Here is a 15441-nt window from a genome sequence, read left to right as displayed (position 1 = left end):
ATTTTGCATCAAAGCGTAACATTGTGTAAAAAATTTATAAAAGTTATGTTTGTGGCTAAACGTCTAACCACAACAGGGGACTTTCTTCTTTACCTCTAGATGCTGAAAACCTGTCCTGAAAATGTCGCTGACACAGGTGCATGGCTCGTTACAGTGTATCAGAGCTCTCTATCGTAATGAACTGCGCACATGTATGGCTGGGTTCACACTCTGTATTTTTGCGGCACGTTTACGCGTGTTTTTGCTTGTTTTGCTAGATAGATTCCCATGTCTCTCAATGAGCGTTCATCAACCAAAACAAAAAAACGCATGCTAAAAGTGCAAGAAAACCGCACAGTGTAAACCTAGCCTAAGGGTATATTCACGTCTCAGATCTGTTGCAGACGTGTCTGCGTATGAGAACCAGTTCCATTCTTCTGAAGGAGGTTGTTTCTTCAGCAAGCACATGGATTTCTGCAAGTTCCGTTCAGATTTGGGCAAGGTCAGGACATGTTTCTATTCACTTACAAGCAGAGCTCTTGAAAATGGTGATATGTTGAAGCAGAAAGTATGTTAGAAAGTTGCAGAACTTTTAATCTATATGAAATGTTGAGTAACTTAAAGTAAGTCAAGATGATGAAAAGATAAGTATTTGTGTGTACTCCAGTCACATCTTAAGCTGCATTCTCCGTTTATTTCTTCAATATCCGGCAGCAGGACCTCATATCCCTCTGCTGCCCCTTTTCGGAGTGCTGTGAGAAGGGGCACAAATGGTTCACTGCAGTGCGTGCTCCGTACATGGAGCAAGCCGAGGTGGCAGTGAGATATGAGGTCGGTCCTGTCGTCTGAGAAATAAAGCAGAACTAGGAGAATTTTACAGCCAGCTCTGGATGTGACTGGAGTATAAAATGTATCAGAAGATCAGTACTAAGCATTTTTACCTAAACTCAGAACTCAAGAACTTCTTTTTACTGAGACTTCTTCAGTCTAGGTGGAATTTCATGCTTCATGTGTGCTGTGCAATGATGTCTCCGCAGGTGCAGCAGAGAAGAGCTCCAAGCATGGAGCAGAGGATCGCACCCAGAACATCATTATGGCTATGAAGGATCGAATGAAGATCCGGGAAAGGAACAAGCCAGAGATTTTTGACGTCATCAGAGATGTCTTCAGTGTGGGCAAAGTTGCCCATGCCCAGCAGATGAAGACCGTGAAGCAAAGTGTCCTGGATGGCACATCAAAATGGTCTGCCAAGATCACCATCACAGGTGAGGACATTGTGGATGTCTATGGTGTCCGTATACCCGAATGCGGCATATAGACCGTTCATAAACCCTTTTAATAGTAAGTAGAATATAGGAAAAAGTGCAGTTTAGGTAATAGAGGAAAGGAGGTGTAGAGTTCCTCACCTCTGCTCTTCCCATTACCAACAGCAGAATACACAGTCAATGGAGCAAGAAAAGGGACTAAAGGGACTGTAGTGACGACTGTGTGGACATCATGACAACTACTCTAAGCTTCCTCTGTATTCTGGGAGCAACTTCAGGGAGAGCAGCCATGGGGAATTGGATTTTTAGGACGATAGCTTCCTTCACGTGAATCACTCCAGCTCCTAAGTGGAAGTATTAGAGAATTGACAAAGGTTCACCAATGTCTAAGGGGAGTGTTGTGCCCCCATATCTGTAAGAATAAGTCCCAGATGTCCGTTTTACTCAAGTATTCCCTTCCTTCTAGTTCTCTGCGCTCAGGGTCTTCAAGCCAAGGACAAGACCGGTTCAAGCGATCCCTACGTCACCGTACAAGTGGGCAAAACCAAGAAGAGAACAAAGACGATATATGGCAACCTTAACCCTGTGTGGGAGGAGAAATTCCATTTGTAAGTTCCATATATACCGTACGCCCCTGATTCTCATTGACTTTATAGGGAAAAGTTCTGCAACTTTCTAACATGGGCTTGTTCCAGCGCAGGCTATCCTCTGGGTCCACATAGAACTTTCTCCTGTCCTCGACTCCAGGCTGATATCTCACATTTTATAATGCACTGTAACAAGCCCATCAGCTGTGTGAGCAATACTAGATTGTTTGCTTTTGGATATAAATTAGAATTAATTTCCATTCACTGATCACCAATAGATCCTGAACTTGGTGAGGAATTGTAACACTATTAACACTGACCCTATAACAGGATGGTTCTGGCTTTTGGGAAGAGAGAGAACACTCCTTTTGCATCCTGTACAGAGCCAGGTACCCTTGGCTCGGTTTTCTCCTATGTAGAGGGGAGCTGCTATAAGCCGCCCTCCCCCTCCTTCACTGGATCAAATAGAAGCTTGCAATCTTAGTTATTACCCTGATGAGCTGCATTCAGTTACAGATGCCATGTTACAATACATTCTGCTCCTCCTGTATAATACTGTATGAATGTTTGCCGTAGAGCAGATTACAGTTGTCAGGAGTAATCTCTCATCATGCAAGCCTTGTGCTCCCCAGGGGCTGTGGCTCTTATGCAGGGATTGTGTTATTTGCTGGCAGTGGCCCCCGGGCCCGGAGGAGAGCTGCGTGTGTCTTTGCTGCACGTCTTCGTGCGCAGCTTTAGATCGGAGAGCAGTTTAATCCCTCATTAAGGCCGCCTGTGCTGTATAGGGAGGCACGTCTCTGAGTCATGGGCCCCGGGCTCAGAACACATCACTTTACAAGCCATTGGTGCTTTTTACATTTATTTACTCTTTGAAGTGGCGAAGGACGAGACGGCGGCGGCCTGTAGATTATAAGACCTTGGTATTACAATATTTTTCTCATGGGGGTTCCTCTCCGTCTAGGTAAATGGCTTAAAATAATGTCCACCCCTCACTACCTACCGCATAAACAAAGCTTCTCATTTGAAATACCTGTAAAGGTATTGAACTTTAGATATTTCCCACAATGTTGTGATTGTGGCTAGAAGATATTTTTCTATATGCAGTTAAACTATCCCCATCCTGAAATGGAGCAGTGCAGAGTATTTCAGAAGAGGAGTGTGCTGATTTTGTGGGGGGTGACAGACGAGTTACATAGTGAAAGCTGCGTGGTCCACCAGCAGCACAGAGCATTTCAGCAGAGAAGTGTACTTATCTTGTGCTGGCCGAACCCGCCTGTTGGTTGAACGAGCGTTCGGCTGACGGCGATGTAAAATCTATGGCCGCCATATAGTGAAAGGGGCAGGTTCCCCAGCAGCACAGTGTATTTCAGGAGTTTCTGATCTTGTAGGAGGTCTTAGACTGAGCGGTACATAGTGGGTGGAACCAGCAGGATCACCAGCAGCACAGTGTATTTCAGGAGTATCTGATCTTTATAGGAGGTCTTGGACTGTGAGGTACCTAGTTGGTGGAAGGAACAGGTTCGCCTGCAGCACAGTGTGTTTCAGAGGTGTGTGATCATGTAGGAGGTCTCGGACTGAGACGTACATTTAGGGTGGAATGAGCAGGATCCCCAGCAGCACAGTGTATTTCAGAGTTGTGTGATCATGTAGGAGGTCTCAGACTGAGAGATACATAGTGGGTGGAACCAGCAGCACAGTGTATTTCAGAGGTGTGGGATCATGTAGGAGGTCTCGGACTGAGCGGTACATACTGTGTGGAACCAGCAGGATCCCCAGCAGCACAGTGTGTTTCAGAGGTGTGTGGTCATGTAGGAGGTCACGGACTGAGCGGTACATACTGGGTGGAACGGACAGGATCCCCATCAGCATAAAGTATTTTGGGAGAGAAGATCTTGTTCTGATCTTGTGGGGGTCAGCGCTGCATTGCCATGATGTGAAGAGGGGGATGGAGACTGCTGGCAGGTTTGTGGAGAAGACATTTAGTTCCCTTCACGGCCTTCCTCATATCCACAATATCTTCAGTATCTCTGCCATTAACTCCTAATTATTTTGAAGCCTCTTTCATCTGACTCCTCATGGGGCGGTAATGTCATTGTCCTGCTTATTATCTGTGATTTTCCTTTGTGCTCCGTTCACACTTTGCTATTTGTGGCGTGACATTAAGCCTCTAATGAATCATTGCACAATTACAGCGCAGACTAAAAATGAACCCAAAATAGAATTTCTCAGTGGCTACATAATATTATACAATTATTATGTCTGTCATAGGATGGTGCGATCTGTGAACCGTGCCGATTCAACGGGGTAAGAAACGTGATGACCTACGACTGAGTGGGGGTGTTATTAACCCCTCCAGGGGCGTAGCTAAATGCTCATGGGCCCCGATGCAAAAGTTCTTATTGCCCCCCCCCCCCCGCAAACTTCTCATGGCGGACGGTCCGCAGCTTTCAGCTGCATCGCTGGGTCTCCTAAGTGACCCAACAATGCTACACTAGCAGCAAGGGCATCACTAAGGCTGGGTTCACACACCCTATTTACGGACGTAATTCGGGCGTTTTAGCATTGAATTACGTCCGAAAATGCGGCTCAAAAGCGTTGGCAAACATCTGCCCATTCATTTGAATGGGTCTTACGATGTTCTGTGCCGACGGTCATTTTTTTTACGCGCCGCTGTCAAAAGGCAGCGCGTAAAAAAGACGCCCGCGTCAAAGAAGTGCCTGTCACTTCTTGGGACGTAAATGGAGCCGTTTTCCATGGACTCCATGGAAAAACAGCTCCAATTACGTCCGTAATGGACACAGGGAAAGACGCCTGCACTTGCCATTACGGCTGAAATTACGGTGCTGTTTTCAGCCGTAACGGAGGCTGCCGTGTGAACATACCCTCAGGGCTTAAAATGTCAGGGAAATAGCCCCAATACATATGTGTCCGCCCAAAAAAAAATGTGTGTGTATAGGAGACATCATAGCATATCTATAGCACCTCGACCCTATAAACTATGGATAGGATTAGATACATTGGCTCAGCAGACAGTATCACACAGGATAGGATTAGATACAGTGGCCCAGCAGACAGTATCACACATGATCAGATTAGATACAGTGGCTCAGAAGGCAGTATCACACATGATAGGATTAGATACAGCGGCTCAGCAGACAGTATCACACATGATAGGATTAGAGATAGGGCCCAGCAGACAGTATCACACATGATTGGATTAGATACAGGGCTCAGCTCGCTTACATTGCGGCTCCAGCGCTGGAACCAGGAAAGGTAAGAATAATTTTGCTTCTTTATGTGTTACGGATTATTTTTGTGTGTTTGTGTTTTTTTTACAGGTTCGGTTGTTGGACTTCGGATTTGAGGACTTCAATGACGGCGTTTTTTTTATTCTCAATAAAATTTAATGAGGGTTGTGTTTTTTTATTTAAATAAAATATTTTTTCTATGTGCTTGTATCTTTTTAAACTTTATTATCACCGCCTTAGTAATGGCCACTGGCTGATTGACAACCTCCTTTACTAAGGCGGGACTTAATGTTAGCCGGTGCAAAGACCAACACTAACCCCCATTATTACCCCGGTACCCACCACCACCAGGGGTACTGGGAAGAGCCGGGTACGAACCAGTACCCGACCATCTGTAGTGACGGGCAGGCACCGGGGTGGCCGCAGGCTGGTAGTATTAGGCTGGGGAAGGCCAAAAACAGTGGCACCTACCACCCTGGTAATGCTGCCTGCTGCTGCTGTGTTGTATATGGCTGGTTATGAAAATTGGGGGGGACCCGACATCGTTCTTTCCAAATATTTATTTTTTTTTTTTTTTTTAAATGTTGTGGGGTCCCCCCCATTTTTCATAACCAGCCAGATACAATAAAGCAGCAGCAGCCTAGCATCACCAGGGTAGGAAGGGCCACTGTATCTGGCCTTTCCCCTCCTGATAATACCAGCCTGCGGCCACCCCGGTGGCCGACCATCACTCAGATGGTCAGGTACTGGATCGTACCCGGATCTTCCCAGCACCCCTGGTGGCGGTGGGTACCGGGGTAATAAAGGGGGTTAGTGTTCGCCTCTGCATCGGCTAACACTAAGCCCCGCCTTAGCAATGGATACTGTCAATCAGCCGGCGGCCATTACTAAGGCGGTAGTAATATAGTTTAAAAAAAAACCACAAAGACATAGAAAAAATATTTTATTGAAATAAAAAAAAAAACCACACAACCCTCATTAACCATTTTATTGATAATTTAAAAAAAAGCCGTCATCGAAGTAGTCCTGGAATCCGCCGTAGTCCAACGACCGAACCTGTAAGAAAACACACAAGAAAAACGATTAGTAACACATGTGTTAGGCTTAGATACAGGGCCCATGTGTGATACTGTCTGTGGGACCCTGTATCTAAGCCTACCACAACGTAGGCTTAGATACAGGGTCCAGCAGACAGTAATCTTATACAGTATAAGATTACTGTGTGCTGGGGCCCTGTATCTAAACCTACAGTGTGGTAGGCTTATATACAGGGCCCATCAGACAGGATCACACATGGGCCATGTATCTAAGCCTACCATGTGATTGGCTTAGATACAGGGCCCAGCAGACAGGATCACACATGGGCCATGTATCTAAGCCTACCATGTGATTGGCTTAGATACAGGGCCCAGCAGACAGCATCACATAATCTGTGATCCTGTCTCATGGGTCCCCTAAGCCTGCTACATTGTAGGCTTAGGGGTTGTGCAGTCCCTAAACATTGATGGCCTATCCACAGGATAGGCCATCAATAGTTGATGTGTCTCCCGGGACCCGCAAATCATATGTTTTGAAGGGGCCGCAGCACTCGTACGAGAGCTGCTTCCCTTCATTTCACTACTCGCTCACACTGTGAATCGCCGATACCGATTTACAGTGTGACCGGAATGAAGGGGAGCAGCTCTCGTACGAGTGCTGCGGCCCCTTCAAAACAGCTGATTGGCGGGTCCCGGGAGTCGAATGCCGCCAGTCAGGGCTAATCTTACCTTCCTCTTCAGCCGCGGCGGTAGTTCTGTCGTCTTGATGCTGTGCGCGGCGCATAGCGCTGTGACGTCATGCGCTGCGCACAGCACTTGACGTCAGGACCTCCGCTGCGATCCGGAAACCAGGACGGATAAGTACAGTCTGTTACTATAGTAACAGGAGCCCGCAGCCCGAGTTACTATAGTAACTTTTTGGTGATGTGGTGCGGCTGACTTCGGGGCCCGGTCGCAATTGCGACCGCTGCGACTCCTATAGCTACGCCAGTGAACCCCTCACTGCCTATCATGTTGGTGTTTGGTCATTTTGCAATTACATTGCTTTACTTTTTTCGTCTCAATTCGAGGCCATAGAAAACAATTTAAAAGCAAATTTCAAACCTGGCAACCTATTTGTCCAATTGGCTGGCAAGTCGCGGATTGAAAGATTTCACAATTTTATTAGTTTCCAGAACCAATTTTTTGTTGCATGTCTTCTACTACATTCACATTTAAAGCTGCATTCTTGCTAGTCTGCAGGGCTTCACATCTTTCGCAACACCCTGCTAGTTCAGTGTCCGGCCCAAGCATGTTGTGCATTTTGGTAGATGTGTGTTTTAGTAAATAGTTGTATTCCTCATGGAATAACAATTCTGGAAGATTTTTTCTTAAAACTCAGTGTTGTGCCGTTCCTCTGTTATTCCTCTAGGAAATGTATGAATACATTTACAATTGAGTGTAACCATTCCCCTTGTCCAATCAGTGCTGGCAGTGTTGGACCGCGTAGGGGTCACACCATATTGACAAGGGAAATGGTAAAGCTAAGCTGTGAATTTATTCATGCATTTTCAGGAGGAATAATAGAGAAAAGGCAAAACGCAGAATTCTTTAAAAAAAAAACGTATTTTCTTAGCGACTGATATTCAGTCCACTTGGTGACAACACTGTGTAAGGCAGGAAGATAGTTGTGACACGATGATGGTGATGATGAGTTGCAGGCTGGTTACTAATGCACCATGAATGGCTTCCTCCCCTGTGATGAGGTGATGGAGACGTCTTTGTGAAGTGACAGGATGTGGCTGCTGAGCACTGGAGCATGTATTTTCATTGCCTCGCTGCGTCCCTAATCCACATTAGCGGTGTCTGCCTCAGCCTGCGTTTTGTGGTGATGCTTGCGTTACAGTGTATGTTGGCATTTAGGTCACAATGTCCTGGCTGTTGCACCTCGTCATCACGTGTCTGTTCTGTCACCTCTTCGATGGTGAGAATGAGATTACTCCAATAGCTCCTCTTGTCTGATTAGGGGGCACTTCGCGCGTTCTTCTCGGTTCTGGTCACATCCTGCGCAGACACCGCTGTGATGAGGTCCTGCCTTTCTATTCCACTCTCTGATTAACATTAACCTTTTATGACACACGGACTCTGAGTAGAAATCCCATAAGGATCAGTATTGATTACATTTCCCTTGTCTTCAGGTCATGGCCACTGGTGATGGACAAAAAATATATATCTATATTCATTAACCTTACCGATTGCAGGTGATTGACTATTGATGGGATTTTATCATGTTTATCTTCAGTTAGATTGTCTCCTATACTCCAGTCACAACCAGAGCTGCTTCCACAATTCTTCAGGTTGTCTGTTCCCTCCCATCTTACTGCTGTCTCTTGTTCATACAGCATCTGCATAGTACATTGCAGAATATACTGTACAGTAATCTAAAATAATTTAATTTTTTTTAGATTATAGGATTCGCAGAAATTTAGAGGAAAGGAAAATAGAAAATATTTCTGACTATTTTCTCCATGACATTGATATTTTTAGTCTCCATGAACTATCCGCTTATAGGACTTTACATATCTGTGTGTGTGTACAGAACAATACTTTTCTACACTGCATCTTGAGAGATGTAGTGTCTATACAGTAGTCCGAAGTGGAGACTACATTCATGTTGTCCTGTTTTCAATGAGATACATCCATTAAGGGGGCTTTACACAGGACGATTATCGTTGTTGGCAGTACATCTCCCTGTGTAAACAGGGTGACGCGCTGCCGACATGATGATAATGTATGGGGACAAGCGATCGGAGTAACGACCGCTCGTTCCCATCCATAGCTCCGTCTGACGGGAGCAAGCGAGCGCCGATCATCGATGTCTCGTCGGACCAGCGCTCGCTGCACCGGACGCTTATCGGACGGTGCAAAAGGGCCTTTAGACCTGTTTCTTAAATTGCCCAAATGCTTTATGGTGCTAGTTAGGGAGACCTGAGGCAATGCAGCTTGGGAAAAATATTCAAAAAGTTTTCTTTATATAATGAAAAGTGCCATTTATATGACTGGCAGATAATTCAATGTCTGACTCCAAAAAGTTTTAGGACATTATATGGGCATTAGCTCACTGGGAGCGACCTTTTTTTTTTATTTTTAGACAGAACTGTTTTGGTCTTTTGAACCTCATCAGCAACAAAGGAACAGGAGTCCTTTGCATAATGCAGAGTTTCTCAAAGTATTCCCATATCTCAGCTGGTTGACTCAAAATCTGTATTCTAATGAAGATGTTAACGCTTCATCTCACAGGGCTAACCAGAACCCTATTCTGCGCTGATGAGGTCCAAAAGACAGAAACAGACCTGTCCACGGATTGGTCTTCGCTTTACCACGGCAAATTATTGATAACATAAATTTTATTGTTCATAATTTCTGATCACATTGTCATGACTACATATTATTACCATGAAGTGTCGTGGTCTTCACCTATTTGATGACGGAGGTCTGCGCTTGTCCTTTAGTTCATTCTCCTTTTCTTAATCTCCATCCATCCTTTCCTGTGAAAAGATGATGAAGTACTTGATTGCTGAAACTGTAAACCCGTGTCCTGCAGATCACACTTATCAAATGTCGGATCATGTCCCTGGGATACTGACACCGTCTTGTCGAGATCATTTGTATGATGTTGCCTCTGTGATTAGACAACCGATATAGAGTGGACATAGAGGACCCTTAGGAAGGACCTCTCCATCCGATGAAGAAAAGATGATTATATAACGTTCAAACAAGGAGGGAGGATTTTCTAACTAGGATCTCATTCATCCCGAGAACGAGAAGATGATGGGTCATGATGAAGTGTTGGTCACCTTGTGCAGTGGATGAGATGCTCCCAGTGGCGTAACTACCGCCGTAGCAGCAGTAGCGGCTGCTACGGGGCCCGCGGCATGAGGGGGCCTGTGTCGCCCGCCGGCACGGGCCCCCACCATGGCCGGAGGCTCCGCTAGCAGCCGCTATGGCTGCTACAGCGGGACGCCACTGAACACTACGGCAGAGCAGGGAGGTATCTCCCCGCTCTGCCATTAACTGGTTCCCGACCGCTGGCTGTGTTTTTACGGCCAGCGGTCAGGGTCCTTAAAACCCGAGCCTTTGACTTTCTACGGCTCGGGTTTTAACTTGCTGCCCGCGCGATCGGGCAGCTGAATGTCGGGTCTCCGGCTGTCAGTGACTGCCGGGGACCCTGAGGAGAGGATAGAAGCTTTCGCGGCTTCTGTCTTCTCTGATCACTTGTACACAGCGCTGAATGCGCGCTGTGTACAGGAATAGAGGCAGCGGCGCTGTGTCTATTGCTCCCGGTGATCATGTGACTGGTCACATGATCGCCGGGTGCCGTTAGTGGCAGACTGTTGCTGGGTCTTACTAGACCCAGCACAGCCCTATTAGTGACAATCGTCACTATGAGAGGGCTGATTTCCCCTGTAACTAGGGCTGCTGTGCAGCTCCAGTTACAGTGGAAAAACATGGTGTAAAAGAAAGAAAATATATAAAGTTCCCCAAAGGTCTTCTTTGACCTTTGGGGGACAGACCATAGTAATAAAAAAATAATAAAGTAAAGTGCAAAAAAAAATTAAATAATAAATACACATAAAATACCCACCCCAAAAAAAAACGTTCCCCCCGCCAATCATTGTTGTAACGCTAGCGCTGACCCAATTACCCTAATATAGACATGTAATATATAAAAATTTACGGTAGACAATGGCGGTCACAAATAAAAGGTCTATTTTAGGGTAAAACGATGTTATTACCCAAAAAAAAATAGCTGAAATGTAAAAAAGCTTATTTTTTTTACTATTATTTTAAAACTTTATGAATAAAAATTCTAAAATAGCAAAAAAGGTGTGTATAAAAATGATAAAAAATGAAACCTGCATTGTCTATGGAAAAAACATCGCAAAAATCACTTCGTTAGCCCAACAAATAAAAAAAAAGTTATAGCCATTTAACTAACGCGTGCTAAAAATGGCTAAACGGTGTCTGGTCCTGAAGGTGCAAAATAGAGCAAAAGACATGTATCCCCTATCCACAGGATATCCACAGGACATGTATCCCCTCTCCACAGGATATCCACAGGACATGTATCCCCTCTCCACAGGATCTCCACAGGACATGTATCCTCTCCACAGGATCTCCACAGGACATGTATCCTCTCCACAGGATCTCCACAGGACATGTATCCCCTCTCCACAGGATCTCCACAGGACATGTATCCCTTCTCCACAGGCAGTGGCGGATTAAGTAGACCATGGGCCCTGGGCTGTTACCCAAACTTGGGCCCCCCTTCCTCACCGCCGCCCTGGCGCGCCGTAATTATTTTTAACACTACCTTTTTGGGCAAGCATTAACAGTGTTACGATTTCCCTTGTCACAGCACAGTGTCCCTACATACTGACAGTATCACACTGTGCAGGGACACAACCTCCTGACAAGGGGAATTGTCTATCAGTCCTGGACTGCAGAAAGACTTTTTGTGAAATACAAGGATTCCTATAATAAAAATGTCAGGAGAGGTGACAGATTCTCTATAAATCTAGTGACACTCAGGTGACGACGTCTCCGATTCTAGTAGTTTTTTTCCTCTTTTCTTCTCCATCCGGTCCAGCGCTCATGACGACTTCTCCCGGCCATGACTCATTTCTGCAGAATTTGCCACTCAGACATCTCCTCACTTTGCCAACATTTCCACACCTATAAACGAAAATAAAGTTATCATGGTGCCACATACTGTGCCCCTAAATATAATAGCACCAAACACTGCGCGCCTGAATATAATAATACCACACACTGTAAAACACCACATACACACAGCCCCCTGTACATAGTGCCACTCACAGCCCCTGTAGATATTACACACCCCCATAGATATCGCCATACACAGCCCCCTCTATATATCACACATCCCCCTCGTAGAGAGCGTTACACACAGCCCCCTATAGATAGTGCCATACAGCCCCCTGTAGAGAGCGCCACACAGCCCTCCCCCTCTTGTAAATAGCACCAAAAAGCCCCCCCTATAAAGAGCGCCACATACATACCACTGTGGATAGCACAGCCCCCCTTGTATATAGTGCCACACAGCGATCCCCCTTGTATATAGTGCCACACAGCGCTCCCCCTTGTATATAGTACCTCACAGCGCTCCCCCTTGTATATAGTGCCTCACAGCGCTCCCCCTTGTATATAGTGCCTCACAGCGCTCCCCCTTGTATATAGTGCCTCACAGCGCTCCCCCTTGTATATAGTGGCATACAGCGCTCCCCCTTGTATATAGTGCCACAAGGTTATGTACACATTTAAAAACGTTATAGTGTGTGTGTGTGTGTGTGTGTGTGTGTGTGTGTGTGTGTGTGTGTGTGTGTGTGTTTTTGATTGATTTTATTAAAAAATATTTTTACTTTTTGAGATACAGCTGCTTTGTATCCTGTATCCGTCAGGTCAGCAGGACTGACGGGATCAGTGACACGCAGTATTCACCTCAAGTCTACCACATCTAAGATTATAATTTAGCGCAGGGCCCGTTTCACTGATCCCGTCAGTCCTGCTGACCTGACGGATACAGGATACAAAGCAGCTGTATCTCAAAATGTGAAAATATTTTTTAATAAAACGTAATTACAAAGTTACCCCAAACACACATTTTTATTAAAAAAAAAATAAAACCGACGTGATTTTTGCGACGTTTTTTCCGTAGACAATGCAGGTTTCTCTTTTTATCATTTTTATACACACCTTTTTTGCTATTTTAGAATTTTTATTCATAAAGTTTGAAAATAATAGTAAAAAAATAAGCTTTTTTACATTTCAGCTATTTTTTTTTTTGGTAATATCGTTTTACCCTAAAATAGACCTTTTATTTGTAATCGTCATTGTCTACCGTAAATTTTAATATATTACATGTCTATATTAGGGTAATTGGGTCAGCGCTAGCGTTACAACAATGATTGGCGGGGGGGCAACGTTTTTTTTTGGGGTGGGTATTTTATGTGTATTAATTTATTTTATTTTTTTTGCACTTTGCTATTTTTTATTACTATGGTCTGTTCCTCAAAGGTCAAAAAAGACCTTTGGGGAACTTTATATATATTTTTTCTTTGTTTTATACCATGTTTTTCCACTGTAACTGGAGCTGCACAACAGCCCCAGTTACAGGGGAAATCAGCCCTCTCATAGTGACGATTGTCACTAATAGGGCTGTGCTGGGTCTAGTAAGACCCAGCAACAGTCTGCCACTAACGGCACCCGGCGATTATGTGACCAGTCACATGATCACCGGGAGGAATAGAGACAGCGCCGCTGCTGCTGTCTCTATTCCTTTACACAGCGTTCATTGAGCGCTGTGTAAAAGAGATCAGAGAAGACAGAAGCAGCGAAAGCTGCTCCTATCTTCTCCTCAGGGTCCCCGGCAGTCACTGACAGCCGGAGACCCGACATTCAGCTGCCCGATCGCGCGGGCAGCAAGTTAAAACCCGAGCCGTAGAAAGTTTATGGCTCGGGTTTTAAGGACCCGTCCCTGACCGCTGGCCGTAAAAATACAGCCAGCGGTCGGGAACCAGTTGGGCAGGAGGATAAGCCTGTACTGACCTCAGCGCCGGTGTCCGCCCGCCCGGCTCTTCTCTTGCTACTTTGGAGTAACAGAACAGCCGTCCGTCGCTGTTCTGTTACTCAATGGCGGTGGCCCGCACTTGTCAGGGAGGCGTGTCCTACCCCTTTCCCGGCCAATTCCCTGCTCCTCCTCATCTTCGGCAGTTAGCAGCGCTAGCGCGCTGAATAGATTTAGGAGATGATGTGCGGTTCGGGCTGCCATGGGCCCCCTGGGAGCCTCGGGCCCCGGGCGGCCGCCCGAAACGCCCATATGATAATCCGCCACTGTCCACAGGACATGTATCCCCTCTCCACAGGATCTCCACAGGACATGTATCCCCCTCTCCACAGGACATGATGTATCCCCTCTCCACAGGACATGTATCCCCTCTCCACAAGACATGTATCCCCTCTCCACAGGACATGTATCCCCCTCTCCACAGGACATGTATCCCCCTCTCCACAGGACATGTATCCCCCTCTACACAGGACATGTATCCCCCTCTCCACAGGACATGTATCCCCCTCTCCACAGGACATGTATCCCCCTCTCCACAGGACATGTATCCCCCTCTCCACAGGACATGTATCCCCCTCTCCACAGGACATGTATCCCCCTCTCCACAGGACATGTATCCCCCTCTCCACAGGACATGTATCCCCCTCTCCACAGGACATGTATCCCCCTCTCCACAGGACATGTATCCCCCTCTCCACAGGACATGTATCCCCCTCTCCACAGGACATGTATCCCCCTCTCCACAGGACATGTATCCCCCTCTCCACAGGACATGTATCCCCCTCTCCACAGGACATGTATCCCCCTCTCCACAGGACATGTATCCCCCTCTCCACAGGACATGTATCCCCTCTCCACAGGACATGTATCCCCTCTCCACAGGATATACACAGGACAGGGGATACATGTGTGATCGCTGGCAGCGATAGGGAGAACGGGGGACTGAAAGTCCCCTGAAGTTCTCCATCACAAACCTCGGACTTCCGGGGTCTGTGTCGGCAGCTCCGTAGAAATGAATGGAGCGCCGGTCGTGCTTGTGTGCATGCGTGACCAGCGCTCCTTTCATTTTTATTGAGCTGCGCAGATGCCGGAAGTCAGAGGTTTGTCATGGAGAAGTTCAGGGGACTTTCAGTCCCCCGTTCTCCCTATCGCTGCCAGCGATCACACATGTATCCCCTGTCCTGTGTATATCCTGTGGAGATCCTGTGGATAGGGGATACATGTATTTTGTAGGACACACTGTAGGTCGCATTTTTTTGGGAGGGGGGACGCTGTATGGTGATCCCTACACGGGGGGGAACGCTGTATGGCGTTCCCTACACGGGGGGGAACGCTGTATGGCGTTCCCTACAGGGGGGGTGGCTGTATGGCGTACCCTACAGGGGGGGAGCTGTATGGCGTTCCCTACAGGGGGAGGCTGTATGGCGTTCTCTACAGGGGGGGCTGTATGGCGTTCCCTGCAGGGGGGGCTGTATGGCGTTCTCTACAGGGGGGGGCTGTATGGCGTTCTCTGCAGGGGGGCTGTATGGCGTTCTCTACAGGGGGCTGTATGGCGTTCTCTACAGGGGGGCTGTATGGCGTTCTCTACAGGGGGATCTATGGCGCTATCTACAGAGGGGGGGGCTGTATGGCGTTATCTACAGGGGGGGGCTGTAAAAAAGGCACTATCTACAAGGGGGGGGGGGGTTGTGTGACACC

At 46.7% G+C, this 15441-nt stretch overlaps 1 protein-coding gene and 1 long non-coding RNA gene across 11 annotated transcripts in view; one reads left to right on the top strand and one right to left on the bottom strand.

The window, feature by feature from the left end:
- LOC142662079 (uncharacterized) overlaps positions 1-10035 on the bottom strand; it is a 31938-nt gene extending 21903 nt beyond the window's left edge. Inside the window, exons 1-3 of one of the 3 annotated variants that reach the window (XR_012850869.1) lie at positions 9743-10024; positions 9551-9643; positions 8348-8536 (exon numbers count right to left, since the gene is read on the bottom strand). This is a non-coding gene — a long non-coding RNA (uncharacterized LOC142662079). Of the gene's footprint in view, positions 1-7716; positions 8537-9550; positions 9644-9742 lie in introns of those variants that run through there. The other 2 variants (XR_012850870.1, XR_012850868.1) reach the window with 2 other exon arrangements.
- The window catches only part of UNC13B (unc-13 homolog B), a 352877-nt gene that overhangs the window by 245138 nt on the left and 92298 nt on the right, over positions 1-15441 (top strand). For all 8 annotated transcript variants that reach the window (XM_075839917.1, XM_075839926.1, XM_075839936.1 and 5 more), the window contains 2 exons: positions 1017-1244; positions 1711-1852. In XM_075839917.1, coding sequence (XP_075696032.1) covers positions 1017-1244; positions 1711-1852 — 370 coding nt within the window. The remainder of the gene's footprint in view (positions 1-1016; positions 1245-1710; positions 1853-15441) is intronic.

Source organism: Rhinoderma darwinii, chromosome 1 (assembly GCF_050947455.1).
Source record: "Rhinoderma darwinii isolate aRhiDar2 chromosome 1, aRhiDar2.hap1, whole genome shotgun sequence".
NCBI lineage: Eukaryota > Metazoa > Chordata > Amphibia > Anura > Rhinodermatidae > Rhinoderma > Rhinoderma darwinii.
The sequence above is the reverse complement of the archived record's forward strand: the minus strand, read 5'-3'. Positions and strand labels throughout refer to the sequence as shown.